Source organism: Megascapheus bottae, chromosome 28 (genome assembly GCF_031878675.1).
Source record: "Megascapheus bottae isolate mThoBot1 chromosome 28, mThoBot2.hap1, whole genome shotgun sequence".
NCBI classification, from domain to species: Eukaryota; Metazoa; Chordata; class Mammalia; order Rodentia; family Geomyidae; genus Megascapheus; species Megascapheus bottae.
The window spans coordinates 3,321,843-3,349,051 of record NC_143536.1 but is presented as its reverse complement, the minus strand read 5'-3'; the positions used below and the strand labels follow the sequence as shown (position 1 = coordinate 3,349,051).

Here is a 27,209-nt window from a genome sequence, read left to right as displayed (position 1 = left end):
CCCCGCCCCCACCCCCGCCCAGCTCGTCCCGCCCCGCCCAGCACGCCCCGTCCCACCCGGGCCGCCCCCCCCCCCCCCGCCCAGCTCGCTCCGCCCCTGCCCGGTCCCGCCCCCGCCCAACACGCCCCGCCCCACCTGCCCCGCCCCCGCCCCCGCCGCCCCTCCTCCTCCGCTGTCGCCGGGCAGCGGCCGTTGCCTGGCAGCGGGCGCGGAGCCGGCATGGCGTTGTCCAGCTCGTCGGACCGCAGCCGCAGGGGCAGCGCGGGCGAGCCCGGCACCGTGAGCGCGGCGGTGCGCGAGCACCTGCGGCAGCTGTGTCTGAGCGAGTTCCCGTGCGGCACGGGCAGCTGGGTGCGGGCGGGGGCCGGCGGGCCGGGGACGGGATGGGGTCCCGGGCGGGGCGGGACGCGGCGGGGTCGGCGTCGGGGTGGGGCCCGGCGGACCGGGGCCGGGATGGGGTCCCGGGCGGGGCGGGGCGCGGCGGGGTCGGCGTCGGGGTGGGGCCCGGGGGGCCGGGGCGGGGCCGGCATGGGGTCCCGTCGGGCCGGGGGCTCGGGGTCCCGGCGGGGAGCCCCGCGGCCTGGGAACGAGGCTCGCAGGCCCCGGCTCCCGGCTCCCCGGCCCGCTCTCCTGCTCCTCCCCACGCCCGGGCCGGGTCGGTGGCTCTCCCCGGGTCGGCCGTGGGTTTCAGCTCCGACTCTAGCGTCTCCCCCTTCCCCCTGCAGAACAGGTCCCGCTTCCTCCCCAAGCCCTGGCGGGCCTGGCGGGAGCTGGTCCCCGCGGAGGAGGAGGCGGGGAGCGCGGAGGAGGAGCCGGTGGAGGCGCTGCTGGGCCTGGTGCGCAGCCCGCACTCGCCCTGGGCGCACGGCGCGCAGCTGGGCTACGCCTCGGCCGAGGACCGCTTCCTGCGGGAGCTGGCGATCCGCAGCCCGCTGAGGCTCCGGGACAGCTTCTTCCACTCCTACTTCCGCTCCCTCAGGGTGGTGGACAAGCAGGTGGCTCCCCGCCTCCTCCCCGGCCCCTGCGGCACACCCGGGATCTGAACCCCGGGCCTGCCGGCGTGCTCGCGCTCTTCCTCTCGAGCCACACTTCCAGCTTCGTGGTGCTTCACTGGAGACTTTCCTGCCCGGGCTGGCTGAGGCTCCGTTCTCAGATCCCAGCCTCGGAGTCGCTGGGTTACGGGTGGGGGTGGGGTCACAGCACCTGGCACACACTGGTGTTTTTATTTTTAATCTTAACTATGGTGGCCGGAGCTGGAGATGTTTCACAGCTTGCTACGAAGAAGCCTTTGCTAGATCAAAGTAACAGAACCCAAAAGTTGCATGGAAGCTGCTCCCCCCCCCCCAGAGAACCCAGGAAATGACATGGTACAGGAGGAGGAGGAGGGTGGCCTGGTTAGGCGCTGTCCCAGCGGCAGCACTGAAAATCTATGTCCAGGAAGCCCCTGGTAAGCGGCGGGGCTGGTCACTGTAGGTGGGGAAGGCTCGGCAAGCCAGGAAGAACCCTGATGTCCTAAAGGCCCAGGGATTGTGGCTTCTGCTTGGCTCCTTCTTCCCATATACTACAGTGACTCCTGCAGGCCTTCTGTGACAGGCTAGCCAGGTGGGAGGGCCTGGGGTTCACTGTGTCTCTGGGGTAGACAGCAAAGAAGACCGGATTCCTGTCCTCCCAAGAATGTCACAGTCTGAGGGACATGGAACACTGGCCTTGAAGTCCCTCACACCTACCCTCGGAGGAGGGGCAGATCTTTGACCCTGCAGAACTGCAGTGGGGAGGAGGGGTGACTTTGGGGGCGGGCGGTAAAAGTGGGAGTGGCGGCTGTTTTCCTAATGTAGACTCAGTGTTTGTTCCACTGTGGCTTCATCTGTAGAGCTCCAGCATCCTTTCCTCCCTTCCAGGTAAGCCTGATAGATAAAGACCTTCTGAAGTTTCTCAAGCTTGAGGAGCTGGTCCTGGGTGCCAATCAAATCAAGGAAGTTGATGCCTCCAATCTGCCCCCAACACTCAAGGTACAGAGCTCCAGGTCTGGGGGCCTTTGAGCAAGGCACCCAAAAAGCCTTCTCCTAGTCCGATTTGGCCAGGGGGCCCTGTGCTAAACAAGGCCCACCCCTCGGCCATGTTCCCCCAAAACTTAGAAGGATTAGAGGTACAGCTCAAATGGTTAAATGCGTGGCAAGCATGAGGCCCTGAGTTCAAACCCCAGTACCCTCCCCACAGACACACGACGAACTAAACAAACACAAGCTGAAGGCCAGGAGTTTGGCCTACTGGTAGAGTGCTTGCCTAGCGTGCACTGAAGACTCAGGATTGATTCCTTGGTACCACATACATAGAAAAAGCAGGAAGTGGTGCTGTAGCTCAGACGGTAGGGTTCTAGCTTTGAGAAGTGAGAAATCCCAAGGACAGCGCTCAGGCCCTGAGTTCAAGCCCAGGACTGGCAGCTGATGTTTGATGAAGGAATGAATGAATGAGTGCATGCAGCAGGCGGCAGGCTCAGCTCTTTCTGAGTTTCTCAGGGCAGAGGCAGGGAAGTGGGAGGCCAGGGAGGCCGGGCCTCACCCTCTGCCACCCCTCTGGCCCTCCAGGTGCTGGAGCTGTATGGCAACTTGATCTGCACCATGGCATGCCTGTGCACGCACCCCCCGCCCAGGCTGCAGCACCTGGGGCTGGGCCACAACAAGCTTCTGGGCCCCTTGGAGAGTCTCTTTGTCACTGCTAATTACTGGTACCTCAGCCAGGAAGGAAGGGAGGAAGGATCACCACAGGGCATTGGTTTCAGGACCCAGCTTCCAGGGGCCCTGGCACACCGGATTGGGGTATCCCTGGACTGGGGGACAGCCTGGCGCAGGGCTTTTCCACAGGGCTCACTTGATCTCGCAGCCAGTCACTCATGGTGTGTCCTGTGCCATGCCTGGGCTTCAGCACCACCCCTGCCCTCTGCCCACTTGATGCCAGGAGCTGCTGCCCTCACCACTCTGGTGACAATCAAAATGTCCCCAGATGGTGCCTGAGGCCCCAGAGGGCCCAGGTGAGAACCTCTGCCCTCCAGACAACAACTGGCACACGTTCTTCCCCTAGCCCAGGCAGGCTCGGGCAGCAGTGGCCAGGATGTGGATACAAGGCGCTCTGAGCCACACCCCTGAGCCCCAAGCCGCCTGCGCCTCCCTTGTCCCCATCCTGGGAGGCACAGCAGGAAAAGGGGCTTTCCACTGAGAGGAACAGCTCTGTGGAGGCAGCCAGGCAGGGCGGGCCCCAGGCCTCGGGCCTGTCACCGTCCCTTGGTAGGCCCCTGCTCACCATGGCCTGGCCTCCCTTTCAGGCCCAATCTCATCTCCCTGGACCTGGGCTTCAACGACCTGACAGACCTGCAAGGCATGGTGGCCAGCCTCTCCTCCCTCCAGAACCTCCGGCTTCTGGTTCTGCAGGGAAACCCTCTGGCCCTGGTGCCCTACTACCGCGGGCTCACGGTGGACAGCCTGGCCCGCCTCTCCGTGCTGGACGACATCTCCGTGTCCCCCAACGAGAAGCACCAGTTCCGGGGGCTCAGCCGCAGCGCGGGTGGGCGGGCGAGTGCCCCTGCCCGGGCGCGGGGTGACCCAGGGGCGGCCCTCCCCTCCCACGCCCGCCCCACTCCCGCTGTCTGTCCGCCCCCTCGCAGACCTCTTCGCGCGTGAAGCGCACTTCGTGGTGACCATTGGGAACGTCAAGGGCGTGGTGGACTCCTCCATCCTGGACCCCGAGCCGGGCCCCGAGGGCCCGTTCATCACCTACAACTACTACGTGACCTACGACTTCGTGGAGGACGAGGAGAGCGAGGAGAACCCGTATGGTGGCGTGCTTGCCCAGGTGCGGTGGGGGCGGGGCCTGCCGGGGGCGTGGCTGTCGGGGCGGGCCGACCGGGGGCGTGGCTGTCAGGACGGGCCGGCCGGGGGCGGGGCCGACCGGGGGCGTGACTGTCAGGGCAGGCCGACCGGGGGCGGGGCCGACCGGGGGCGGGGCCGACTGGGGGCGTGGCTGTCAGGGGCGGGGCCGACGGGACGGACGGGGGCTGACGGCCTCGCAGGACAGCTCAGGCGGTCTGGCCGCCCGGGTCTCCGCCTGCCTGGCATTTTCATGGCACTCAGGGGCGGAGCTGGCTTGGGGTCAGCGGGGCGCCCTCCCTCCCCTCTCCACCCTCTTTCCCCCCTCCCGCTGCAGCCCGCGTCGTCGTCGTCCTCTCCTCTCATCTCGCAGATCGTCCAGCCCTCCTCTGAGAGCCCGGAGCCGCCGGCCGAGGAGAGCCCCAAGCCGCCCTCCTCGCCATCGGCCTTGCCCTCGGAGCCCAGCCCGGAGGAGGAGGGCCTCAAGGAGCCCAGCCTGGAGGAGGAGGAGGGCCTCAAGAAGCACAGCCGGGAGGAGGAGGAGGGCCTCAAGAAGCACAGCCGGGACGAGGGGGGCCTCAAGAAGCACAGCCGGGACGAGGGGGGCCTCAAGAAGCACAGCCGGGACGAGGGGGGCCTCAAGAAGCACAGCCGGGAGGCGGCCAAGGGCACCAGCCGGGAGGAGGCCAAGAGGTTCAGCAGGGAGGTGGCCCAGCCGGCCGCGCCGGTGGTCCCGGAGGAGGAGGCGCCCGCCGAGTCCATGGAGTCGGGGGCCACGGAGCAGGGCCAGTCCGAGTCCTCAGTGCTCACCGTCCACTCGGCCGCCCTGCCGCAGGACACGGAGTCGGCCGAGGAGCTGGCCAAGCTGCGGCCGCGGATCGACCCGCGGCTCTGCCCGTCCCCGGGGTGGGCCGCCGGGCCCCCTCCCCGCCGGCCTCCCCGCCCCGTCCCCGCCCTTCCCACCCCTCCCGGGACCCTCCCCACCTGCCTTTAGACTTGAGCAGACATCCGACGTGCCTCAGTCTTGGGGTCAAGCACACTACGTTTCCCTGCGGGGTAGCCCCGCCCATAGCATTTTATAGGTGTTTTCTTGGGTTACTATATTATTTTTTTTTTTTTGGTTGGTGGTGGGGTTTGAACTCTGGGCCTGGGCGCTGTCCCTGAGCTCTTCAGCTCAAGGCTCCCTCCCTACCCTGAGCCAAGCCCTCTTCCCATTTTCTAGAGCTTAACTGGAGGTCAGAGTCTCAGGTCCTTTTGTATCCAGGCTGGCTTTGAACCTGATCCTAGGATCTCAGCCTCCTGAGGAGCTAGGATGAGAGGCGTGAGCCACTGAGCCCTGCTCCTCCCTCTCTGTCTTCTCTCCCCCTCCTCCTCCCCCGCTCCGCCCTCCAGGACCGTGATGTTCAGCACCACTCCGAAGCCCTGGATGGACGTCATCCCCTGCGGGTACGAGATGCAGCACACGCTCCGGGACCTGGTGCCGGTCAAGGCCTTCCTGCTGGCGGGGACCACGGTGACCGTCGTGGAGGAGAAGGTGGGAGGCGCCGCCCGCGCCCCGGCCCGAGATCCTGCCCCGGCCCCGCCCCGCGTCCCCCATCCCCGCGTCCCCGCCCTGCCCCGCCCCGCGCCCCCCGTCCCCGTGTCCCCGCCCTGCCTGGCCCCGCGCCCCCCGACCCCGCCCTGCCCCTCCCCGCGCCCCCCCCCCCGGGCGCTCCCCGCTGACCCCCTGCCCACCCCGGCTCTGTGGTCGCCCAGATTCTCTCCTGGCCCCTGGTGACACCGCCGGAGACTCCTGCGCCTGCCAAGAAGGACGGTAAGAAGAAGAAGGACAAGAAGGTACCGGCAGGGCTGCCCGGGCCGGCGGGCGGGCGGGCGGGGCCCGGAGCGGCCGAGCCCCCCCTCCGCCTCCGCCTCTGCGCAGGAGAAGGCGCCCAAGAAGAAGGAGCCGCCCAAGGAGCTGCGGCAGGACCCGCCGGTCCTGCAGGTGCTGGGCCGCAGCATGGTGGCGCTGGAGCCGCTGCTCATGGGCGAGCCGTCCGTGTCCACCGTGTGCAGCTTTGGGGTGGTCCGCAGCCTGGAGGTGGACCGGCTGACCTTCACCAGGGTCAGCGCCGCCCCGCCCCGCCCCGCCCCGCCCCGCCCCCGCCGGAGCAGCTCACCTCCGGGTCTTTCTTTCAGGATTCAAAGAAGACCAAGAAAACGAAAACTGCTAAAAAAGGTACAAAGGCACAGGGCGCGCCAGGTCCCGGCTGAGGCTCAGCAGACGGACTCGGGACCGAGAATGGCCGTCCCGCCGCCTCTGCGGGCCCAGTACCGGGCAGTGCTCCACCCAACAGAATCCAAGCCGGGTGCTGGGGGCTCGCGCCTGTCACGAGGCTGAGATCTGAGGATCCAGGTTCAAAGCCAGCCCGGGCACAAAAGGACCTGCGACTCTGATCTCCAATTAACCTCTAGAAAACAGGAAGTGGGGCTTGGCTCAGTGGTAGAGCTCTAACCTTGAGCTGAGGGGCTCAGGGACAGCGCCCAGGCCCTGAGCTCAAGCCCTATGACCCACAAACAAACCACCCACCCAGGCCTGGAGTGTGGCCTGGTGGTAGAGTGTCTGCCTAGCATGCACACAGACCAGGGTTCAAGTCCCCGGTACCATTACATAGAAAGAGCTGGAAGTGGTGCTGTGGCTCAAGTGGAGGAGCCCAAGGACAGTGCTCAGTCTCTGAGTTCAGTCCCCAGGACTGGCAAAAACAAAACAAAAACCAGGAATTGATCAGATTGCTTCTCAGAGGCAGCCTCTGGTGGAGAGAACAGGAACACCCCCGTGAGGACTTAGCTCCTGATCACTGCGGTGTGAGCCAGGGGAGGCCGAGGCTGTGGTTGTACTACTTAAAGTCAATAGAGTGAACAACATCTACCACGGTCAGCACATTTAGTCTACCAACAAACACTGAGTGCGTGAGTCACCTCACAGCTAGGGTTAGAACCACAGGGGTCTTAATAATGTTCCATTCGTAAAACAATGCAGATCTTTCCATTGTTGGTCCAACTTCACTCAATCTCCCAAGTCATGCCTGTCTCATTGGAAATGGTTTCCAGTACTGGAGAATCATTACATCCCCAGTGGGAGCCACAATGTCCCATAGTTCTAGTCTACCTGAAACCTTAAGTGTTAGAGTTTTATTCCTCACAGTGCTTTCAGTCACTTGTCTCCTCCTCTTCCTCCTTCTTTGGTAGAAAGTATTTGCCAAATACCCAAGACTGACCACCTCACAGTCTGTCAGTGTTTGGGGTCCACACGAAGTTCCATGGGAAGGTTGATACAGTTTATTTATCCCAGTGAGCCCGGGCGGTCCCCGCATCCGCCTGTGGCTTGGTTTTCCTAGACAAGAACAAGGCGGCGGCCCTGACCTCGGACAGCTCGTACCGGCCGCAGCCCCTGACGGTGGAGGTGCAGGTCCAGCTGAGCCAGTACCGCACCGCGGAGGAGGCGTTCAGCACCTTGGTGGACTAGGCGGGGCGAGTAAAAACCGTTCTCAGCACTCCAGCCTGCCTGCCTGCCCGCCCGCCCGCCCGCCCGGCGCGGGGAAGCGCTGCGGCGCCGCGTGGGCCGCGGCACGGGGTGTGGGGGGGACACTGCAGGAGCTCCCTGGAGCCCCGCCCCCGCCCGCCGGGCCCACCAGACCCCGCCCCCGCCCGCCGGGGCCCGCCCCCGCCCACCGGACCCACCAGGCCCCGCCCCCGCCCACAGGGCCCCGCCTCTTCCCACCGGGCCACGCCCCCCTCCTCGAGCGGCTCTAGCCGGGTCCCCGCGCTGGCTGCTTAGGTAGGTCCTCGGGGTCAGCTGGCGGGGTCTGGGGTACCCGGACCTCAGTCTCCGGGAGGGTGGTCGCCACACCTGTGCCTGGACAGGCGCCTGTGCCCGGTGGCTACCTGCGGTGGGGCCTGCGGGCCGCCGGGCGCCCGAGGGCCCGGCCTGGCCCCCCGCGGGGCCGGCCCTGTCCCGCGCCGCAGCCCCTAAATCTTAGCCCTTAACGCCTGCTTGAGCCGCGCCGGCGCCCTGCTCGGCCGTGCGCGGTGGGGTGGAGAACGGCTGGGCCACGCCAAGCAGCGGCCCGAGGCCCGGGTACCAGAGCCGTCCTCCCTTCAGGCCCCACAGCCGCTGCACGGCTCGGCCAGCTGCCCTGGGGCGGCCCCGGTCTGCACACTGCGCCCTGGCTGCTCCGCCAGCAGGGTGGGCTCGTTCAGGTGGACCGGGGAGGGCTGGAGAAGCGTCTGGAAGGCGTAGGAATGGAGACTTTTGGAGAGGGCAGCTGGAGGAACAGACAAGGTGTCGGAAGGCTGGGTCCAGTAGCCTTGGTGGGAGGCATCGCCCCAGCCCCCACACTCCTGGGAAATAACAGCCGCAGGCAGCACAAGGGGCAGCCAGTAGCCAAGGGCTTGGCCATTGTCTTTCCTGTGGCATGCTTTACGTACAATTTTGTGCCAGATGAGTCTGGCTGACTCCACCACACCACTGGAGGCAGATGGTGGTGAGGTATTCTCTGGAGGCCATGGCCCCTGCTGCCTCGCCTGGCCCTGCAGTGCAGCCTCCTCTCTTGGGAGGCTGTCAGTGCCTGGGGCTGGCCCTATCCAGAGACTTCTTGCCAGTCCTGGGCTTGAGCTCAGGGCCTGAGCACTGTCCTTGGACTTTCTCAAGGCTAGAGCTCTACCACTTGAGCCTCAGCACCACTTCCAGCTTTTTTCTATGTATGTGGTACAGAGGAATCGAACCCAGGTCTTCGTGCATGCTAGGCTAGGCAAGTACTCCACCACTAGGCCAAACTCCCGGCCCCTCCGGAGACTTTTTTTTTACCACTCCTGGGGCTTGAACTCAACCCGAATGCTGTTCTTGCCCCTCCCCCAAAGGCTCACCCTCTGCCACTTGAGCCCCAGCTCCACTTCCTTGTGCAATACCTGGCCTTTGGATTAGAAGAGTGAGTCAAAGCTCAACTCAGTGTGCATTTTCAGAAGAGCCCCCTAAAGCGCAGGCCTCCTCCACGTTTGCTGGGAGAGGCTAATGTTTGTGGTGTCTTCAAATTCAAGTTATTTGGAAAAAATGCTGACCCCAGCCACTCCCCTGAAGATGGCGGAAGGCAGGCTAGAGTGGCAGAGCAGGTGTGCTCTGATTTTCTCCAGGGAGGGGAGTGGCTGAGGACACACTAAGGATAAAAAGCAGCCCTGAAAGCCAGCAGGGTCCTGGCTCAGCCTTCCCCGCCCCCCCCCCCACAGGGCCTCAATATGCCGAGCTGCAGCTGCTGGCTGCTGCTCCTCCCAGCTCTGCTGCTTAGCTGCTTGCTGCTTCTGAGGAAGGAGGCTGTGCCAGACAGGGGCTCTGAAGCCCTGCAACCCTTCTGGGCTTCACCAGGGCCCCACCACCACCGCTGCCTACCCAATGACACAGCGGCCAGCACCTCCCCAACCCTGCCCAGCCGGCATCGCCTCTTCTTGACTTATCGCCACTGCAGAAACTTTTCTATTTTGCTGGAGCCTACCAGCTGTGCCAAGGACACCTTCCTGCTTCTAGCCATCAAGTCCCAGCCTGGTCACGTGGAGCAGCGTGCAGCCATCCGCAGCACGTGTGGCCGTGCAGGGAGCTGGGCTAGGGGCCGGCAGCTAAAGCTTGTGTTCCTCCTTGGGGTGGTGCGACCCGGCCCCCCAGCCCAGCTGCTGGCCTATGAGAGCTGGCAGTTCGATGACATCCTGCAGTGGGATTTTGCTGAAGACTTTTTCAACCTCACGCCCAAGGAGCTGCACCTGCACCGCTGGGTGGCAGCTGCCTGTGCCCAGGCCCACTTCGTGCTGAAGGGAGATGACGTCTTTGTCCATGTCTCCAATGTGTTGGAGTTCCTGGATGGCCGAGACCCAGCCCAGGACCTCTTGGCAGGAGATGTCATCCACCAGGCCTTGCCCAACAGGAACACTCGTGTCAAATACTTCATCCCGCCCTCCATGTACCGGGCCCGCCACTACCCACCCTACGCTGGGGGGGGTGGCTACGCCATGTCCAGAGCCACGGCGAGCAAGCTCCACAGAGCCTCTGAGGAGGTCCAGCTCTTCCCCATTGACGACATCTTCGTCGGAATGTGTCTGCGGAAGGTAGGGGTGAGCCCCACACACCACGCGGGCTTCAAGACCTTTGGAATCCAGCAGCCCCTGGACCCCTGCCTTTACAGAGGGCTCCTGCTGGTGCACCGCCTCAGTCCCCTGGAGATGTGGACCATGTGGGCACAGGTGACAGATGAGGGCCTTTCCTGTGCAGCCGCCCCCCGGCTCAGTGTTGAGCCGCTGCAGCGTGCAGTGAGAACCTGGGAGCGTGCTCCTCATCCACCTGCAGGCAACGCCGTGGCCTCTTATTAAAACCCCGAAAGCTGACACGTGTCCAGCACTGAATGGGAGCAAATGTGTGTACAAAATCCATGGGGGAAAATCCTGTTTATGGGGGCCTGAAGGATGCTGTGTAGGCCCAGCACACGGTGTGCAAGCACGCGTGTGCGCACACATGCGCGCGCACACACGCGCACACACACACACACACACACACACACACACACACCCAATGCTGAGGGAAAAAAAAACAGTGAATCCTTCTTTGGACACAGCAGAGGAACTCAAATAAGGAAGAAAACGGGAGGCATGGCTTAAGAGTAAGTCGTGTTGAAAGCACCAGGTGACATTGCATTCCTTCCTTAATAACAGACTCAATGCCTTGACCTGAGCTGTCTCACAGGGCCATGAGGCCAGATTCAAGAAGGTATTACATAAACACTGAAAGAGAAATCTTATAAACTGGATAGGGCTCCCCCCTCCCCCAACTCTCTTCCTTAAGGAGGGAGCAAATGCTAAATCATATTTGAAAATCTGAACAAGATTAAAAACAGAGGTTAAACAGCTATTGAACTTGAGGGTGTGACAGAAAAGGACCTCCTCTCCGGCCCAGGTTGATGAACTGCTTTAGAGTGTGAGGTAAGATCAGCCAGAGGGAGAGCAGCTGTGCTGTGGGAGGTTTTTGGGGTATGTGTGCAATGTTAAACAGGGTACAGTGCCCTAGGGCTAAGAACCTGGTCCGGGAAGAGCAGAGACAGCAGGGGAAAGGGCCAGGCACTCACAGCTCACAAATGTTTCTGGCCTCATCAGCCAGTACAGGATCAGTGGTGTCGTCTCTGTGCAGAGTTATGCCCGTGTTGGGCACTTGGCACCCTCCCCTGCTTTCCTCACGGGGTGGGGAGGTGGCAGCTGGCTCAGGCCTTCAATCTTCCCGCAGGTAGGCCTCCTGCTCCTGGTCGGCCCTCTCATCCCCTACCTCGTGTGTCTTCTGATGCAGCTCTTGTGTCTGCACTTCTGCCAGCTTGGTTTCTGCTTTCTGGGAGAGCTGGCGCACCTCCTGCACCTGCGATTTCACCAGCTGGATGTGATTCCTGGCAGTTATGGAGGCCTGGTCTGCTCCTGCCAAAAGATGGAACCAACACTGAGCAGGACAGGGCAGAGGACACATGTGAATACCGGCATCTGAACCTCACTCATTTTCCTCAGACCCTCAGAGTTTTCTCCTCTCAGAAAGCCCCTTGCCTCTCAATTCATTTCTCCATCAAAAAAAGAAAAAGAAAAGAAGAGCCAAGCACTGGCTGCTCTTGCCTGTAATCCTAGCTATCCAGGAGGCTGAGATCTGAGGATCACAGTTCAAAGCCAGCCCAGGCAATGAAGTCCATGAGACTCATCTCCAAGTAAACACCAGAAAACCAGAAATGGTGCTGTGGCTCAAGTGGCAGAGCACTAGCCTTGAGCTGAAGAACTCAGGGACAGCGCCCAGGCCCAGAGTTAAAAGCCTCATGGCTGGAAAAAAAAAATGTATTTATGTAGTAGAGTGGGCTTTTTGCTGTAGCTTCTTAAGTGCTTATAGGCATGAATCAATACACCAAGTTGGGTACTACATTTTATTTAGTGCACTGTGGCATATATTTGTGTGTGCATGCATGTGCGTGTGTGCATGTGTGCGTGTAATGGTCCTGGGGCTTAAAGTCAGGGCTTGGGCAATGTTTCTGAACTTTTGTGCAGAAGACTAGTGCTCCACCACTTGACCCACAGGTTCAATTTCTTTTGGTTAGTTGGAACTAAATATCACAGACATTCCTTTCTGGGCAGGCTGCAAATCATGATCCTCCGATCTCAGCTTTTTGAGTAGTTAGGATTACAGGTGTGGGCCGCTAGCACCTGGCCATGCTTTGGAGGGCTAGGGGGGGAGACAGACCTTGTAATCTACTGTAATAACCTCAGGTCCATGAATCAAGGGCTGTTTTCCCCTGGTGGGCTAAACAAGGTTTTGTTTAAGTGCTGGTCATTCATGCTTTTCTGCCCCCACACAATTATGGAGGTCTGCTGTTGATTTTTGAACATTGGCATATATTTTCTATAATGTAAGAATTGTTTGGGTTGGTTTGTGTTTGCCAGTCCTCAGGGCCTGGGGTCTATCCTTGAGCTTTCTCAAGGCTAGTGCTTTACTACTTGAGCCACAGCATCACTTCTGGTTTTTGTGTATGAGGTTCTAAGGAGTCGAATCCAGGGCTTCGTGCATGCTAGGCCACACTTCAGGCCCTTATGAGACTCGTATCTCCAATTAACCACCAGAAAACTAGAAGTAGCCCTTTGGTTCAAGAGCTAGCCTTGATCTGAAGAGAGCAGAGACAGTGCCCAGGCCCAGAATTCAAGCCCCATGAGTGACAAAAATACAACCCTAGAAGAGAACAGTAATTCCCTAACCTTTATATTATTTTTAAGATTTAATATTAAAAATTCTAGTCTAATGTCCTAGAATGAGAAAAGTTTTTTTTTTTTTTTTTTTTTTTTTGTTGCCAGTCCTAGGCTTGAGCTCAGGGCCTGAGCACTGTCCTTGTACTTTCTCAAGACTAGAGCTCTACCACATGGGCAAAAGCACCACTTCTGGCTCTCTTCTTTTTTCTACTTATGTGGTACTGAGAAATCGAACCCAGGTCTTCGTGCATGCTAGGCAAGCACTCTACCAGTAGGCCAAACTCCTGGCCCCAAATAAGAATATTTTAACATACTTTTTTTTTTATTGTATTTTATTGTCAGGGTAATATATAGAGGGGTTACAGTTACATTCCTCAGATAGTTGGTACATTACTTCTCAAACATTGATATCCCTTTTGCATGTTTTTTTCTCTCTTTTCCTCCCCCCATACTTATTTCTTAATAACTTGGACTTAAGCTGTCATTTCTGTTAAGTCTGCTTAGTTTGAGTTTAATCAGGTTATATGTTAATTTCATGTTTTCCTCAAGGCAAACAAACAAAAACATTCAACTGATACTAGTGGCGTATGCCTGCAATCCTGCTATTCAGGAGGCTGAGATTGGGGATGGTCAAGGCAGAAGCCAGTTTGGACAGAAAAATTCAAGACTTTTATCTCCAATTAATTACACACACACACAAAACCCCCCCACCAACACTCATTTTAGGTCCATTGGAAGAACTATACCTTAGAGGAAAAGCCCCTAGAGGACAGCATTTCCTGGGCTGGGAATGTAGCTTAGTGGTAGAGTGCTTGCCTAAGCATGCATGAAAACCTGGGTTTGATTCCTTTATGTAACACATGCAGAAAAAGCTGGAAGTAGCAGAGTGCTACTTTGAGGACAGAGTGCTCTCCCACAGCTTTGCTCACACTTAGCATTTTACCATTTGAGCCATGCCTCCTCTCGGGGTTTTGGCTAGTAAAGTGATATAAGCCTTCCTGGGCTGGCTTTGAACCTTGATCCTCAGATTTCAGTGTCCTGAGTAGCTACCGGCACCCAGCAATAATTCCTATTTTAAAAGAACTTTGGGGATTAAAAGTGTAACTCTTGTACAACTATCTGAATAATAATGTAAAAAAAAAAATGCCTGTGAAGTACTTACCATAGTGCTTGAAATAAGAGAAACATTCCATGACTTAATATTAAGTTTGCCATCAACTGGGATTCTAGTTCTTGCCTTATCCAACTGTGTCATTCTATGACTCTTATTAAGTTGAAGGGATTTTGAACAGATGAAATTCTAATGGGAAGAGTTTACTTTTCTAGACATGAGTGACCTAGCTTCTGTGGATACACATAAAGTGATGGTGAGCCTACTGGGAACCTTGCTAAGTGAGAGCTAAAATAGGTCAGCCCATCTTGGGGTGGGAACGGCAGCCTGTGGCTATATAAGACCCTTGAACTCATCTAGGACAGACACACCTACTGTTTGTCTCGGCCCTTGTCCTGTCCTCCTGTGCTGATAAATGCTGTAAATATCCAAGTACTCCTTGGCAGGAAAAAGTTCCCTACCCCTAATGAGACCATCCAAAGTCCTCATTATTTTATGGCTAGATCAAGTCAAACAAGGTGCCTCACGTTAAAAAGTCCAATCTTGGAAGTAATATTATGGCTCAAATGGTAGAGCGCTAGCCTTCAGCAAAAAGGGCTGAGGGGCAGCTCCCAGGTCTAGGGTTCAAGACTCAGAACAGGCAAGAAAGAAAGAACGAAAAAGAAAGGAAGGAAGGAAGGAAGGAAGTCCAACCTACCAGTTTGGTATGCAGCTTCTGCTGCCATCTCTGAGAGACCAACTGCAGTCATCCAGGTGGTTTCTAGCTTTAAGTATTCTTGTTGTTTTGAAGTCATCTGTAAATTTAGCAAAGAGCTTCAGACAATACAAAGAGGTTTAGCACAGTTAAGTAGACAGATTCAAAATAGTATACTTAGCAAGCATTATTAGATACCTCCATTCCATAATAAGATAGGAACACTACTGCAGAACTAACTAATGGGATTTTGCTCACCTCAACTCTGGCTCCTATAATCACCTGCCATACTTCATCTTCCTCCTGTGAATTCATTTTCCCAAGTAAACTTGTATACTGCCGGTACAGAGACACTAACGTATAGACAGCCTATAAATAGAGAATAAACAAGCCTTGGTAAAGTGAAACATAGAAGAAAGGCTAGTGATATTTAAACCTCAAAGATCTGAAGTCCCACTACAGCAAAGTGGCGCTCCAGTCCTTCTGGCTCACTGAAACTGCACTCTTACTGAAAGAGATAGGGTCACCATTCTACAACATTGTCGTCTCATCATCTATGGCTGTTAAAAGATTTAAAAACCTGCCAGCAGTTCAAACATCAAGAAAAAACACACTGTAGAAGGAAAATCAAATGGCTGAGGGCCAGACATGGTGGCATGTGCTTCAGGCCTAAGTAGGAAGATTCTGGTCTGAAGGCCACCATTAACCCTCTGGGAAGTGTGGAAGAGCATAGTAATAAGCCCAAGGCCATGAGTTCAAACCCCAGGGCAACAACAACAAAAATATATGTAAGAAAAAAAAAGTTTTTGAGGGAAGTATTATTTTTACACAGTTCTCATGGAGAAACCCCATCAGGTAGACATTGTATCTTTGATATCTTCTGCACCAGACTCTGGAGGGCTTTTATCTTAGGCTATGTTTCCCTGTTTAAAAATAAAAGAAGGAGCTGGGCACTGTGGCTCACACCTATAATCCTAGCTATTCAGGAAGCTATCTGAGGACTGTGGTTCAAAGCCAGCCCAGGCACTAAAAAGTCTTTCAGACTTTTATCTACAATTAACCACTATAAAACCGGAAGTAGGGCTGTGGCTCAAGCCCCACAATTGACCCACAAAAAAAATAAAGAAGGAAGTGGAGCTGTGGCTCAAGGGGTAGGGCAGTAGCCTTGACATGGGACAAACTCAAGTCCAGAATTCAAGCCCCAAGATTGAAATTTTTTTTTCTAGAAAATATAAAAACTGCTGATTTAGATAAAGACTCATAAATCTTTTGTAAAGGGCCAGAGGCTAAGTATTTTAGTGTGGGCTTTACAGATTCTCCTTTAGCTACTAAAACTTAAAGGCACAGACGAGTCTAAGTTCTAATAAAACAGACAGATTGGTCTAGCTACTGGATCAGATTTTGTTCATCTAGGTATCATTTGTTAACCCCAGTTTAGAACATCTACTTAACAAGAAGGGAATGTAGCCCATAGTAGAACACTTGCATAATATGCACAAGGCCCTAGGTTTGCTAAAGGGGAAAACATAGGCCTTAATAAAGGGAACATACCTTTGTATATTCAGTGATCGCTTCGATCAGTGCATATGTGGTTTGAGAGAGAAAAGTAGAGGTGCTATCTGTCACCAAAGACACAGCCCTCCTCATTAATGCTTCGTTACTAAGAGATTGAGGCTCTGATTTCTGAAAGACACAAAAACATTCTTATAAATTATCACTCAACTTCCAAGTATCTCAGAGCTTTTCCACACACAGCCAAGAAAATACTTCTCATGCTACTTAGTGTTTTATGCTGCAATGGTACTATGTTCTGTGGATATTTTTTTTTTTTTAAAGACTGGTGGGCTGGACACGGTAGCTCACACCTTTAATCCTAGCTACTCAGGAGGCTGAAGATCTGAGGATGGAGGTTCAAAGCCAGTCGGGTCACTAAAGAACCTGAGACTCTTATCTCCAATTAATGACTAGAAAACAGGAAGTAGGACTGTGGTTCCAGGGATAGGGTGGTTACCTTGAGCTGAAGAGCTCAGGGACAGTGTCCAGGCCCAGAGTTCAAGCCCCATGACCCCTCCCCTCCAAACACAAAGACTCTGGTGGGCTGGGAATGCTCAGTGGTAGAGTGCTTGCCTAGCATGCATGAAGCTCTGGGTTTGATTCCTCAGTAACCCATAAACAGAAAGAGCCAGAAGTGGCACTGTAGCTCAAGTGGTAGAGTTCTAGCCTTTAGCAAATGAAGCTCAGGGACAGTGCCCAGGCCCCAAATTCAAGCCCGACTGGCCAAAAAAAAAAAAGACTCTGGTGATTTGTGATTTAAGATAATATAGAGAAATAATCCTAGTATGCTAGTACCATTTTCTTAAAACTTTTTTTTTCCAGCTGGGAGCAGTGGCTCACACCTGTAAACCTAGCTATCAGGAGGCTGAGATCTGAGGATGGTTCAAAGCCAGCCCGGGCACTAAAGAGTCCCTGAGACTCATCTCCAATTAACCACCAGAAAACCAGAAGTGGCATTGTGGCTCAAGGGGTAGGGCAGTAGCTTTGAGCTAAAGAGCTCAGGGACAATGCCCAGGTCCAGAGTTCAAGTCCTACCACCAACAAAAAAAATAAAGTTAAATTAAAAAAGTAATTTTCTTCTTCTTCTTTTATCTTTACTTTTTTATTATTTTATTTTTTTTCAAGTGCTGGAGCTTGAACTCAGGGCAACTACAGTGCTGGTAGCTCATGCCTGAAACCCTAGCTACTCAAGAGGCTGAGATCTAAGAACTGAGTTTCAAAGCCAGTAGAGGTAAATAAATTTGAGTCTTTTTTTTTTTTTTTTTGCCAGTCCTGGGCTTGAGCTCAGGGCCTGAGCACCGTCCTTGGACTTTCTCAAGGCTAGAGCTCTACCAGTTGAGCCTCAACACCACTTCTGTTTTTTTTTTTCTATGTATGTGATGCCGAGGAATCGAACCTGGGTCTTTGTGCATGCTAGGCAAGCACTCTACCACTAGGCCAAATTCCTGGCCCAAATTTGAGGGTCTTTTATCTTCAACTACCAAAAAACTGGAAAAGGAGGTGTGTGTTCAAGTGGAAAATAATGGGAGGATAGTGTGATTGTAATGAGCAGCATAGTAATAGAGGTAAAATACTTTGACCTCAGCCATTACATCAGAAAACAAACACGCAATCCTAGCTACCAAGTCAGAAAGTCTGAGACACTTTTTTTTTTTTGACAGTCCTGGGGCTTGAACTCACAGCCTCAGCACTGTCCTTGGGCTTTCTCAAGGCTAGCACTCCACTACTTAAGCCACAGTGCCACTTATGCCTTTTTTTTCTGTGTATGTAGTCCCACAATGCACAAAGACCTGGGTTCAACTCCTTGGTACCACATACATAGAAAAAGCTGAAAGTGGTGCTGAGGCTCAAGTGGTAGAGGTCTAGCCTTGAGAAAGTCCTAGGACAGTGCTCAGGCCCTATGTCAAGCCCAGGACAGGTTTTTTTAAAAAAAAAAAAAAAAAAAGGAAAAGAAAAACCACAAATGGCACTGCAACTCAAGGCAGTAGAGGACTAGCCTTGAGCTGAAGAGTTCAGGGACAGTGCCCAGGCCCGGAGTTCAAGCCTCATGACTGACCAAAAAAAAAAAGTTATTGAACAATGCATCACTCAAGATTCTTTCTTGTCAACAGAGTACTTACTGGTTTTGTTGCTGGTCCTGGGGCTTGAACTCAGGGCCTGGCACTCTCCCTGAGCCTCTTTTGTGTTCAATGCTAGTGCTCTACCACTTGAACCATAGTGCTACTTGCTGCTTTTTCTGAGTAGTTTAGTGAGTCTCAAGAACTTTCCAGCCTGGGCTGGCTCCAAACCAGGATCACAGATATGCTTACTGAGTAGCTGGGATGACCGGTGAGATCCACCAGCATCCGGTAGAGTACTTTCTGTTATTGGAATAAAGGAGCCAATGGCTCTATGATACACTCTGCCTTGCTTTTGGACTACTTGCAGTACAGACCCCTCACATCAAACTACCTATTGGAAGCAGCAGTCAACTATTTTTGCTACATGAACAAATCAATAATTTTACCTATCATATTTATATTTCATTCAACCAAGCAAGCATTTATCATGTACTTCGTACATGATAATTTGTTAATATCCTCACACAGTCCAAAATAGTTAGATAACAGAATGGTAACACAACATATCATTCATCTAGCCCTCAAACCAAATCTTCTCCCTTTTGTACCCTTTTTCTAATGTTCTGCTGCCTCAAGAAAGTGTTACAGAGATTATCATCAACTTTCCATGAAGTGATTAACTGGATGGAACTTATCATCTCAGGTGTTTAGGAAAGTGATGGCTGTTACTGGGAATGAGGAAAAGGTATAGAGAGGTGGGACCTGGTAGGGAAGACAGCTTCATGATAGAAAGAAACAATGAAGAGAAGAATATACTTGTTGCCTGCAAAGGATGCCTAGCATAAGAGAATGAAAGTGATTAGGGCAGTAGAAAACAGGAAGAGGTTTAGCTTTGTACCACACAGCTAGGATTTTGAAGAACACAAACAAGTGGGATTACTGTAGTCCAATGCAATGACCAGAGGCTTTACTCATGAGGCCCAGAATATTGGTACAAAAAATCCTTTGAGGGGCTGGGAGTATGAAAAGAAGTCATTATCCTAATTGTTGCTGAGGGTTTTAGGGCTAAAGATTCAGCATCATGCAGATAACAGAAATGAGGCAGTGTGCTGAGGTTGTGCATGATCCTAAGACATTACTGAAAACACTCATTGAGACTCTTACACAAAAATCTCAGGATTAAAGCCAGGCCTGGTGGATCACGCCTGTAATTCTAGCTACACAGGAGGCTGAGATCAGAGGGTCATGGTTCAAAACGAACCTGGGCACAAAAAGTCCGTGAGACTCTTTTTTTTTTTTTTTGCCAGTCCTGGGCTTGAGCTCAGGGCCTGAGCGCTGTCCTTGGACTTTCTCAAGGCTAGCACTCTACCACTTGAGCCTCAGCACCATTTCCGGCTTTTGTCTATGTATGTGGTGCCAAGGAATCGAACCCGGGTCTTCGTGCATGCTAGGCAAGCACTTTAACCACTAGGCCAAACTCCCGCCCCCCCCCCCCCCCCCCCCCGACTCTTATCTCCAATTAATCACTAGAAAACCAGAAGTGGGGCTGAGGCTCAATGGGTGGGGCTAAGGCTCAAAGGGTAGGGCAGTAGTCTTGAGCTAAAGAGCTCAGGGACAGGGTCCAGGCCCAGGGTTCAAACCCTATAACCGCCCCCCCATACCTCCCCCCAAAAAAATTCAGGATTATTTGGCTGGAATGGGCTTGTTGGTTCCCTATGTATAGTATCTATAAGGATTAAGTTTAGTGATTCCCCCCGCCCCCAAGTCCTGGGGCTTCAACTGAGGGCCTGAGCACTGTCCTTAAGACATTTTTGTTCAAGGCTAGAGCTCTCCACTTCAGCCACAGTGCCATATCTGCCTTTTTCTGAGTATGTGGTACCAAGGAATCGAACCTAGGGCTTCATGCATGCTAGGTGAGCACTCTATCACTAGGCTACACTCATGGCCCTAGTCAGTGATTTTTTTGGGGGGTTGGTGGTGGTGGTCAGTCTTGGGGCTTGGACTCTGGGCCTGGGCACTGTCCTTGAGCTCTACAGCTCAAGGATACCACCCTACCCCTGGAGCCACAGTGCCACTTCCAGTTTTCTAATGGTTAATTGGAGATAAGAGTAGCTAGGATTACAGGCATGAGCCTGGCTAGTCAGTGATTTTTTTTTTTTTTTTTAAATAGGTGCTACCTCCATGTCAACAGCTTCCACTTAGATGTCTTCTGAACATCTCATAGAAGTTTCCAAAACTGAACTTGTAAATTCTTCTGTTTAAAACCCACTCCTTTCCATCTCAATAAATGGCAGCTCCATTCTTTTCAGCTGCCTTTGGACTCTAGGTTATAACTGTCATATACATGAACAACTTGCCACAATATGGCTAATTTCCCATCTCCTCTGCTGCCTGCCTAGTCTGAACTATTCTCTTATACCCACATAATAGTGTGAGCTTTCTATTGCTCTTCCTAGATCCATACAGCACCCTTGTACAAAGCACATAATTTCCAGATAACTTTTGGTCCCTATCTTCATTCCACCCCAGCCTCATTAGCATCCTTGCAGTTTGTCAAACATATGTAGGTCTCTCCATTTAAGAAATTCCTTCAGGGGGCTGGGAGTTTGGCCTAGTGGTAGAGTGCTTGCCTAGCATGCATGAAGACCCGGGTTCGATTCCTTGGTACCACATACTTAGAAAAAGCTGGAAGTGGTGCTGAGGCTCAAGTGGTAGAGCTCTAGCCTTGAGAAAAATCCAAGGACAGTGCTCGGGCCCTGAGCTTAAGTCCAGGACTGGCAAAAAAAAAAAAAAAAAAAAATTGAAAACTTTAAAAAATGGGACCGGGAGTTTGGCCTAGTGGTTAAAGTGCTTGCCTAGCATGCATGAAGACCCGGGTTCGATTCCTCGGTACCACATACATAGAAAAAAGCCGGAAGTGGTGCTGAGGCTCAAGTGGTAGAGCTCTAGCCTTGAGAAAGTCCAAGGACAGTGCTCAGGCCCTGAGCTCAAGCCCAGGACTGGCAAAAAAAAAACTCATCCAAGAAATTCCTTCAGGGCTGAGAATGTGGTTCAGTGATACATTGTTTGCCTAGTATGCAGGAAGCCCTGGGTTCAATTCCTCAGTACCACAAACAGAAAAGGCCAGAGGTGTCGCTGTGGTGTGCTATCCTTGAGCATAGAGGGGCTCAGGCTTAAGCCCCCAGTTTAAGTCCCAGTACTGGCATTAAAAAAAAAAAAAAAAAAAAAAAAAAAAAAAGAAAAGAAATCCGTTTGTCTGGGCCCTTTTACTCTATAATCATCGGACACCTGAGGTTGATTAATTTCCCAGTTTGCTTCCCACTTCTGTTTTTGGCCTCAGGACTAAACTTCCTTCACTGTTCAATTGGTGCTTGTCCTTGGTCTCAAAGCCTGAGAAGGGAAAGAAGGATCCAGTCTGGGGGCAAAAACTGACAGTAATAGAAATAAGAAAACGAATATACCTGCCCAACTCTGAAATGGTGGTACAGGAGAAACCAATAGCGTCATGGGTGGGAACACAGCCCTAAGGTGCATGGGGTCAACGAGGCAGCACTTTACCTGAGCAACAGGTACGGCACACAGCGTCACACCGAATCCAGCCGCCACAGCTTTGTGCCACGGTCTTACCAATTCTGCGAAGCAGCGTCTCTTGGAATTAACCACCATAGGAACGCACTGTCTGTACCTGGAAACCGAAGTTGAGCTCAGCGAGGCACACTCAGGGTGCACTTCATCCGTCCGGACAGCGTGGTCCCGCCACGCGGGGACCTTCCCACCCAGGTCCGGGCGCCTCTACTGGTTCCCCCTGGGAAGGCCAGGCGCCGCGGGCGTCGAGATTGGCCCCGCGCCAGTCACCGGGAAAGGCTGGGAAAGGCGGCCGGACTCGGGAGGCAGAGTCGCGGAAAAGTCGCTAGGATGAGGATCCCCAGCCCGACCGAGGCCGCCCCGACTTCCGAAGGGGGCGGATGCCACAGGCCCGCTCGACTGTCTTGACAGGGCAAAGGCGCGGGAGCGACACGGGCGCCCTCCGGGTCACCCGGCCTGCCCACCCCAGCTCCACTCCGCCACCGCAGTCATACCTGAGCAGGGTGGTTACGCTCCGCGACAGCCAACTCCTCAGAGCCGCCATCCCGCGGACGGCGGATGCCGGACGCACACGCCGGAAGTGACGCAGCATAGAGAGCAGCAGGCGAGGCACCGCCTTCTCCACCTGAGAGGATGTGGCCTCCCTGGCCACACCCCCACCCGAGGACGCCGCTAGGATTGGACAAGCGGGGAGGAGGGGGCGGGACTCTGTGTAACGAATCTAACGGCCGCGCCCCGCGTCCAACGGCCAGAGCCTCCGCGTGGGGCGGGGCGGGGCCGGGGCGCGTCGAGCGGAGGCGCGCGCCGGGACTGCGTTCGGAGGGGGCCCGCCCCGCGAGTCCGGAGAAAAATTGTGGGGTTAGCCGGGCGGCGCGCGAGCGGGCCGCGCCCCGAGCGGGAGGGCCCTGCCCTCGGAGCGCGGCCCGGACTCACGCGGGCGGCACTGGGGCCGGGCCGGGCCGGCGGCGCTGTCACTTCAGCACCAGGAAGTAGGTGGTCCAGCCGGCCAGCAGCAGCGCCCCGAGGAGCACCGAGTAGCTGAGCAGCACGAAGGCCAGCAGCTCCCGCAGCAGCTGCAGCACCTGGAGGGCGGTCCAGGCCGGCATCGCCCTGCGGAGGCCAGGGACGCCCTGAGCGGCCGGCGGGACGGCGGCGAGCCCCGCGCGGCCCCTGCGCTCCGGCAGCAAACGCGCTGGCGCCAAAGCTGAAGGTCCGACGGCCAAGGGGCCCGGGCCCGGCCGGCGCACCAACCGGCTTCTCGGGGTGCTCTCGTTCGCACCGCGGGTTTCCCGTTCAGGTGTGGGGCCCGAGGAGGGTTAGCCTGGCGCTGCTCCGCTGCCGCCTTCCTTCTCCTGACCCTGGGCTCCCACCGCCTCCTGCATTTTTAATGCTGCCAGCGCGCTCTGCTGGCTGGGAGCAGCTGCTTGACCAGCGAAGCTGCAGCGCACCCCTGCCCCTACCTGGAAGGGGAGGGGGCCGCACAGACCTCCGCTGCAGCCCAGGCCCTTCCCTGTCCCCCAAGACCTCTCAGCATGACTGCCCACCTCCGCCTTACAGTCCCGCCTGCTGGCCTTCCGGCCAGCCAGGACTGGGAATCCAGGGGTCCCAAGCCGTTGCATCAAGCTGCTCCCGGGCTTGTGTCTTGCCTACCGTGCCCGGTGCACTGGCTCCGGTCCTGCCAGCTTCACCTCAGATGGTGAGAATCATAAGCCCTTGACCTCCATCGGCCCTGCCGGCTTCACCTCAGGTGGTGAGAATCATATAAACCCTTGACCTCCGTCGGCCCTGCCAGCCAGTTCCCTCTGTCCCAGTTTCACTCACTTGGTAAAGTGTCCACGATTCCTCCACGGCCCCGGCTCCAGGCTGCGCTCGGTGGACGCTGTAGGCAGGATGTGCACACTCCAAGACCTTGGCAGAGCTCCGACCCTCAGGCAGCAGCTGTACTCCACTGCTAGGTGTGGTCTGGCGACCAACTGCAACCTCGCTGAGGTCCCGGAGCTCTCAGGGAGCTGGGCGCAGGCAATCCCAGGCCAGGCGCGCTGGCAACGGGGCCCGCCCTCTGCTGATGCCGCCTCTCAGACCACAGGGATGGGATGCGGGCGGGCCCGGGGGTTTTTAAAGCTCCTTACTGCAGTTGGAGGAAGCAGCCATACACAAGGGGCAAGCTCAAGCCCCTTCTTGTCTAAACACCCCAGGTGGACTTCTCACCAATGCTGGGTGCAGTCGCAGCAAAAACACCGCTCACAGATTACAGCAAGAGCTGCTGTCTTGAAAGGCAAGTGTGAGCATGCATGCATGTACCCAAACCATCAATAACTGAGAGCTCTAGAGAGCTTGGTTCTAATTTGCAAAGCACTCATTAGCAGTTTACAGACTCATCACACAGGCACCTTCTACTTCCAGTGTCAACTCCTAGTGCAAGGCCAAGGGAGCCAGCTGGGAAAACAGGACGCTTTCCCAGATAAGACAGAGAAGGAAAAGAAAGCACAAACTTTGTGTTGCTTCTGGTTATTTTACTTGTTCTAGATTTTAATGACCATTTTTTGGCCTCTGAAAAGGCAGGCAGGGTGGACATCAACCCTTTTATAAACATCATCATTCAGGAGCAAATGGCTTCTTAATTTAATCAGGATCTCTGATTATCAAATCATTGCCTCAGCCCAGCATGGCTGAAAACAGGAGCAGAACATTATCAAGCACTCAGGAAGCCAGTGAGCAGTCAGTTGCTTCCCCAGAGAATTGGTGATCTGAAAGGCTTCCATGTCCAAGGAAAGGGTGGCTGGGGACTATGTCTCACCACACCAAAACTGGCCAGGCTTTTCACAATAGGCCTAATCTGTGCCCCCTTAACTTTCACATGCTTTACATGCATCAAGGCTGACAGGGGGTCTAGACTGAGCCTCTACTCATTGCCCAACTTTGGGAATATTTTGCTGCAAAGCTGAGGCTAGGAAATAGTTGTCATGAGATTCACATGAGTCTGAGGCATAAGAACACTCATTTAGGAGGTAAAAGACCCTGAGTTCAAAACCCAGTGCCACCAAATGGGAAGAAAAACCTGAGAAATTTTGTATCACTGCCTTTTATTTCAATAATCTGACATTTTTTAAATTTATTTTTGGTTGGTCATGGGGCTTGAACTCTGGGCCTGGGTGCTGCCCCTGAGCTCTTACCTGTTGAGCCATAGCACCACTTCTGTGGTTAAGTGGAGATAAGAGTCTCACACTCTTTAGTGCCCAGGCTGACTTTGAACCTCGATCTCAGCTTCCTGATTAGCAAGGATTACAGGCCTGAGCTACTGCACCCAGCTAGTCTGACATTTTACATTTTATTTCTTCTTTTTTTTTTTTTTTGCAGCACTCAGGACCTTGTGCTTTCTAAACAAATGTTTTTACCACTGAGTCATGCCTCCTGCTGTTTTATTTTTTTTAATAGCATGTTATAATTAAACCAAGTGATGGAATATGTCAGACTCTAGAGTACAATTTAGGTTTCAGGTAAGTCTATGTGATGCCTGCATTCCTATGCCTTGGCATCTTTTAATCTAGGCCCTCTGTCTGCTTCAGACACCTAGTTTCATTTTGGTGGGGATTATTTTGGGGGGTGGGGGTGGGGTGGGGAAGGATACCAGTACTAGCACTTGAATTCAGGACCTTCAGCTTCATAAGCCATTCCTTTGGCCCTAATTTTTTGCTGGTTTTCAGTTTCGTGCACTTGGTAGGCTTGCAGGAGCTAGGATAACAGGCACACGCTACTGTGTCCAGCATGTCACTGAGGAGGTTTCTGCACAAGTTAACCTTGAACTGTGATCACAATATAAGATTGTAGACATTAGCTACTGGAGCCAGGCTCCTTTTGGTAATATTTAAAAGTATTACACCGGGTATAGTGGTGCATAGCTCTCACCTCAGGACTCAGGAAGCTGAGGTAGAGAATTGTGACCCTGAGCCCATGTTTGCTTAAATTCAACTCTAGTGAACACAAACATTTCCCCCTGGTGACAAACCAACTTTTTGTTTTTGCCACCAAGCAAATCTTCAGTGACCCAAGCTAGGATGCCATGATAAGCAATCCATTTCCAGAGAACAGAGCTAGAATGGACTAGAGCTCTCACTAATAATTAAATGTCCTCTTTTCATCTTTCCTCTTTTAACCATTATGTGCTTATTCCAGGGTTAAGCAACTAACCCTTGTCTGTTTGTTGGCTAAAATTCAAAATAATCTAATAAGACATAATGGTGTCCATGTAGATTTTTATGAAGGGGACTGCTAGCATGGTGAAAATGCCTGCCAGCTAGACAAAAGTCCAGACGGGGTGGGGGTGGGGTAAAAACTCCACCCTCTTCATGAATAAACATACCGCTCATTTACACTTTGTCAGTAAGGGCACACTTCTTTGAGACAAAGAATCTCAAGTACTAAATGAACCTAAATGAAAGCAAATAATATATAATTATCCACCATGTTCTATCTGCATACAAATGCTTTTAAGTCTTCTGTTAAATGCACCTTCTGGAACTATGATGCAAGCAGGTAAGTCTAGAGTCATGAGTGAATGCAGACACATGGCACAACTGGCTATTTGTTCATAGGATGAGAATCTCAGCCAAGGAGGCCTGAGCAGACTTGAACTGAATCTCAGAATCCAAAAGCAATGAGGGATAAGGTGGAATTCATTTTTTAAAGCAGCTGAGGCTGAAAACTGAAGGGGCTCAAAGAGATAAACTAATCTTCCCGGGATAACAAATATTTGAAAAAGTATTTTTCTAAAACAAGAATGTTTTTCCAGCCAGGTGCGGTAGCTCGTACCGTAGTCCTAGCTACTCAGGAGGCTAAGATCTGAGGATCAAGGTTCAAAGCCAGCCCAGGCATTAAAGACTGTGAGACTCTTATCTCCAATTAACCAATAAAAAAGTAGAAGTGGGGAAGTGGCACTGTGGCTCAAGTGGTAGAGCACTAGCCTTGAGCTGAAGAGCTCGGGCACAATGCCCAGGCCCAGAGTTCAAGCCCCACAACCCATAAAAGAAAAAAAAAAAAGTGGAAGTGATGCCGTCCTGGGGCTTTAACTCAGAGTCTAGGCACTGTCCTTAGACAATTCTTTCTCTTTCTTTTCTTTTTTTTGTTGTGGCTATGGGGCTTGAACTCAGTCTGGGTGCTCTTCAGCTCAAGGCTACCATCCTACCCGAGCCTAGGTGTTGTCCTTGTGCTTTTCCCTATTCCCGTCTTCTAGTGATTAATTGGAATCTCAGTGATTAATAAGAGTCTCAGGTCCATCCTTTTGTCCTTTTGTGCCCAGGCTGGCTTTGAACCTTGATCCTCAGATCTCAGCCTCCTGAGTAGCTTGAATTGCAGTTGTGAGCCTCCTTGCCTGGAGTCCTTGGACAATTCTTGTTCAAGGCTAGCACTCTGCCACTTGAGCCACAGTGCCACTTCCAGCTTTTTCTGTGTATGTTGTTCTAGGGAAATGAACCCAGGGCTTCATGCATGTTAGGTGAGCATGCTACCACTAAGCCACTCTCCTGGCCCTCAAATCCAGGGCTGCATGCATGCTAGGCAAGCACTCTACC

The 27,209-nt window shown here is 54.0% G+C and overlaps 4 protein-coding genes across 4 annotated transcripts; 2 read left to right on the top strand and 2 right to left on the bottom strand.

The window, feature by feature from the left end:
• The first annotated feature begins 211 nt into the window (after window positions 1-211).
• Lrrc43 (leucine rich repeat containing 43) lies at window positions 212-7,398 on the top strand. The gene is made up of 13 exons (XM_090319974.1): window positions 212-351; window positions 726-995; window positions 1,899-2,009; window positions 2,586-2,725; window positions 3,320-3,558; window positions 3,659-3,846; window positions 4,234-4,286; window positions 4,563-4,766; window positions 5,253-5,394; window positions 5,616-5,696; window positions 5,782-5,964; window positions 6,039-6,078; window positions 7,238-7,398. Exons 1-13 carry the CDS (start codon window positions 220-222, stop codon window positions 7,363-7,365), a joined length of 1,911 nt encoding a protein of 636 aa, XP_090176100.1. The 5' UTR covers window positions 212-219; the 3' UTR covers window positions 7,366-7,398.
• Window positions 7,399-9,131: 1,733 nt separating this feature from the next.
• Window positions 9,132-10,387, top strand: B3gnt4 (UDP-GlcNAc:betaGal beta-1,3-N-acetylglucosaminyltransferase 4). The gene has a single exon (XM_090319875.1). The coding sequence runs from the start codon at window positions 9,132-9,134 to the stop codon at window positions 10,248-10,250; it is 1,119 nt and encodes a 372-aa protein (XP_090176001.1). The 3' UTR covers window positions 10,251-10,387.
• A 140-nt stretch (window positions 10,388-10,527) lies between these two features.
• On the bottom strand, window positions 10,528-22,255 carry Diablo (diablo IAP-binding mitochondrial protein). Its single transcript, XM_090319972.1, has 6 exons — window positions 22,137-22,255; window positions 21,616-21,742; window positions 15,995-16,126; window positions 14,702-14,812; window positions 14,447-14,543; window positions 10,528-11,336 (listed from the first exon to the last, which is right to left on the bottom strand). Exons 1-6 carry the CDS (start codon window positions 22,232-22,234, stop codon window positions 11,140-11,142), a joined length of 762 nt encoding a protein of 253 aa, XP_090176098.1. The 5' UTR covers window positions 22,235-22,255; the 3' UTR covers window positions 10,528-11,139.
• A 93-nt stretch (window positions 22,256-22,348) lies between these two features.
• Window positions 22,349-22,808, bottom strand: LOC150044977 (uncharacterized). Its single transcript, XM_090319973.1, has one exon. It carries the CDS (start codon window positions 22,746-22,748, stop codon window positions 22,614-22,616), a length of 135 nt encoding a protein of 44 aa, XP_090176099.1. The 5' UTR covers window positions 22,749-22,808; the 3' UTR covers window positions 22,349-22,613.
• Window positions 22,809-27,209: the final 4,401 nt, after the last annotated feature.

What these genes read in the sequence shown, in the direction of transcription:
- LOC150044977 (XM_090319973.1), bottom strand. Translation starts at nt 22,748, where the DNA reads ATGCCGGCCTGGACCGCCCTCCAGGTGCTGCAGCTGCTGCGGGAGCTG.
- B3gnt4 (XM_090319875.1), top strand. Translation starts at nt 9,132, where the DNA reads ATGCCGAGCTGCAGCTGCTGGCTGCTGCTCCTCCCAGCTCTGCTGCTT.
- Lrrc43 (XM_090319974.1), top strand. Translation starts at nt 220, where the DNA reads ATGGCGTTGTCCAGCTCGTCGGACCGCAGCCGCAGGGGCAGCGCGGGC. An exon ending in AGAAGAAGAAGGACAAGAAG is followed by an intron (nt 5,697 to 5,781) that starts GTACCGGCAGGG and finishes GCCTCTGCGCAG; the next exon opens with GAGAAGGCGCCCAAGAAGAA. An exon ending in ACCGGCTGACCTTCACCAGG is followed by an intron (nt 5,965 to 6,038) that starts GTCAGCGCCGCC and finishes TCTTTCTTTCAG; the next exon opens with GATTCAAAGAAGACCAAGAA.
- Diablo (XM_090319972.1), bottom strand. Translation starts at nt 22,234, where the DNA reads ATGCTGCGTCACTTCCGGCGTGTGCGTCCGGCATCCGCCGTCCGCGGG. An exon ending in AGCGTAACCACCCTGCTCAG is followed by an intron (nt 21,743 to 22,136) that starts GTATGACTGCGG and finishes TTCGGTTTCCAG; the next exon opens with GTACAGACAGTGCGTTCCTA. An exon ending in CGATCACTGAATATACAAAG is followed by an intron (nt 14,813 to 15,994) that starts GTATGTTCCCTT and finishes CTCTATTTATAG; the next exon opens with GCTGTCTATACGTTAGTGTC.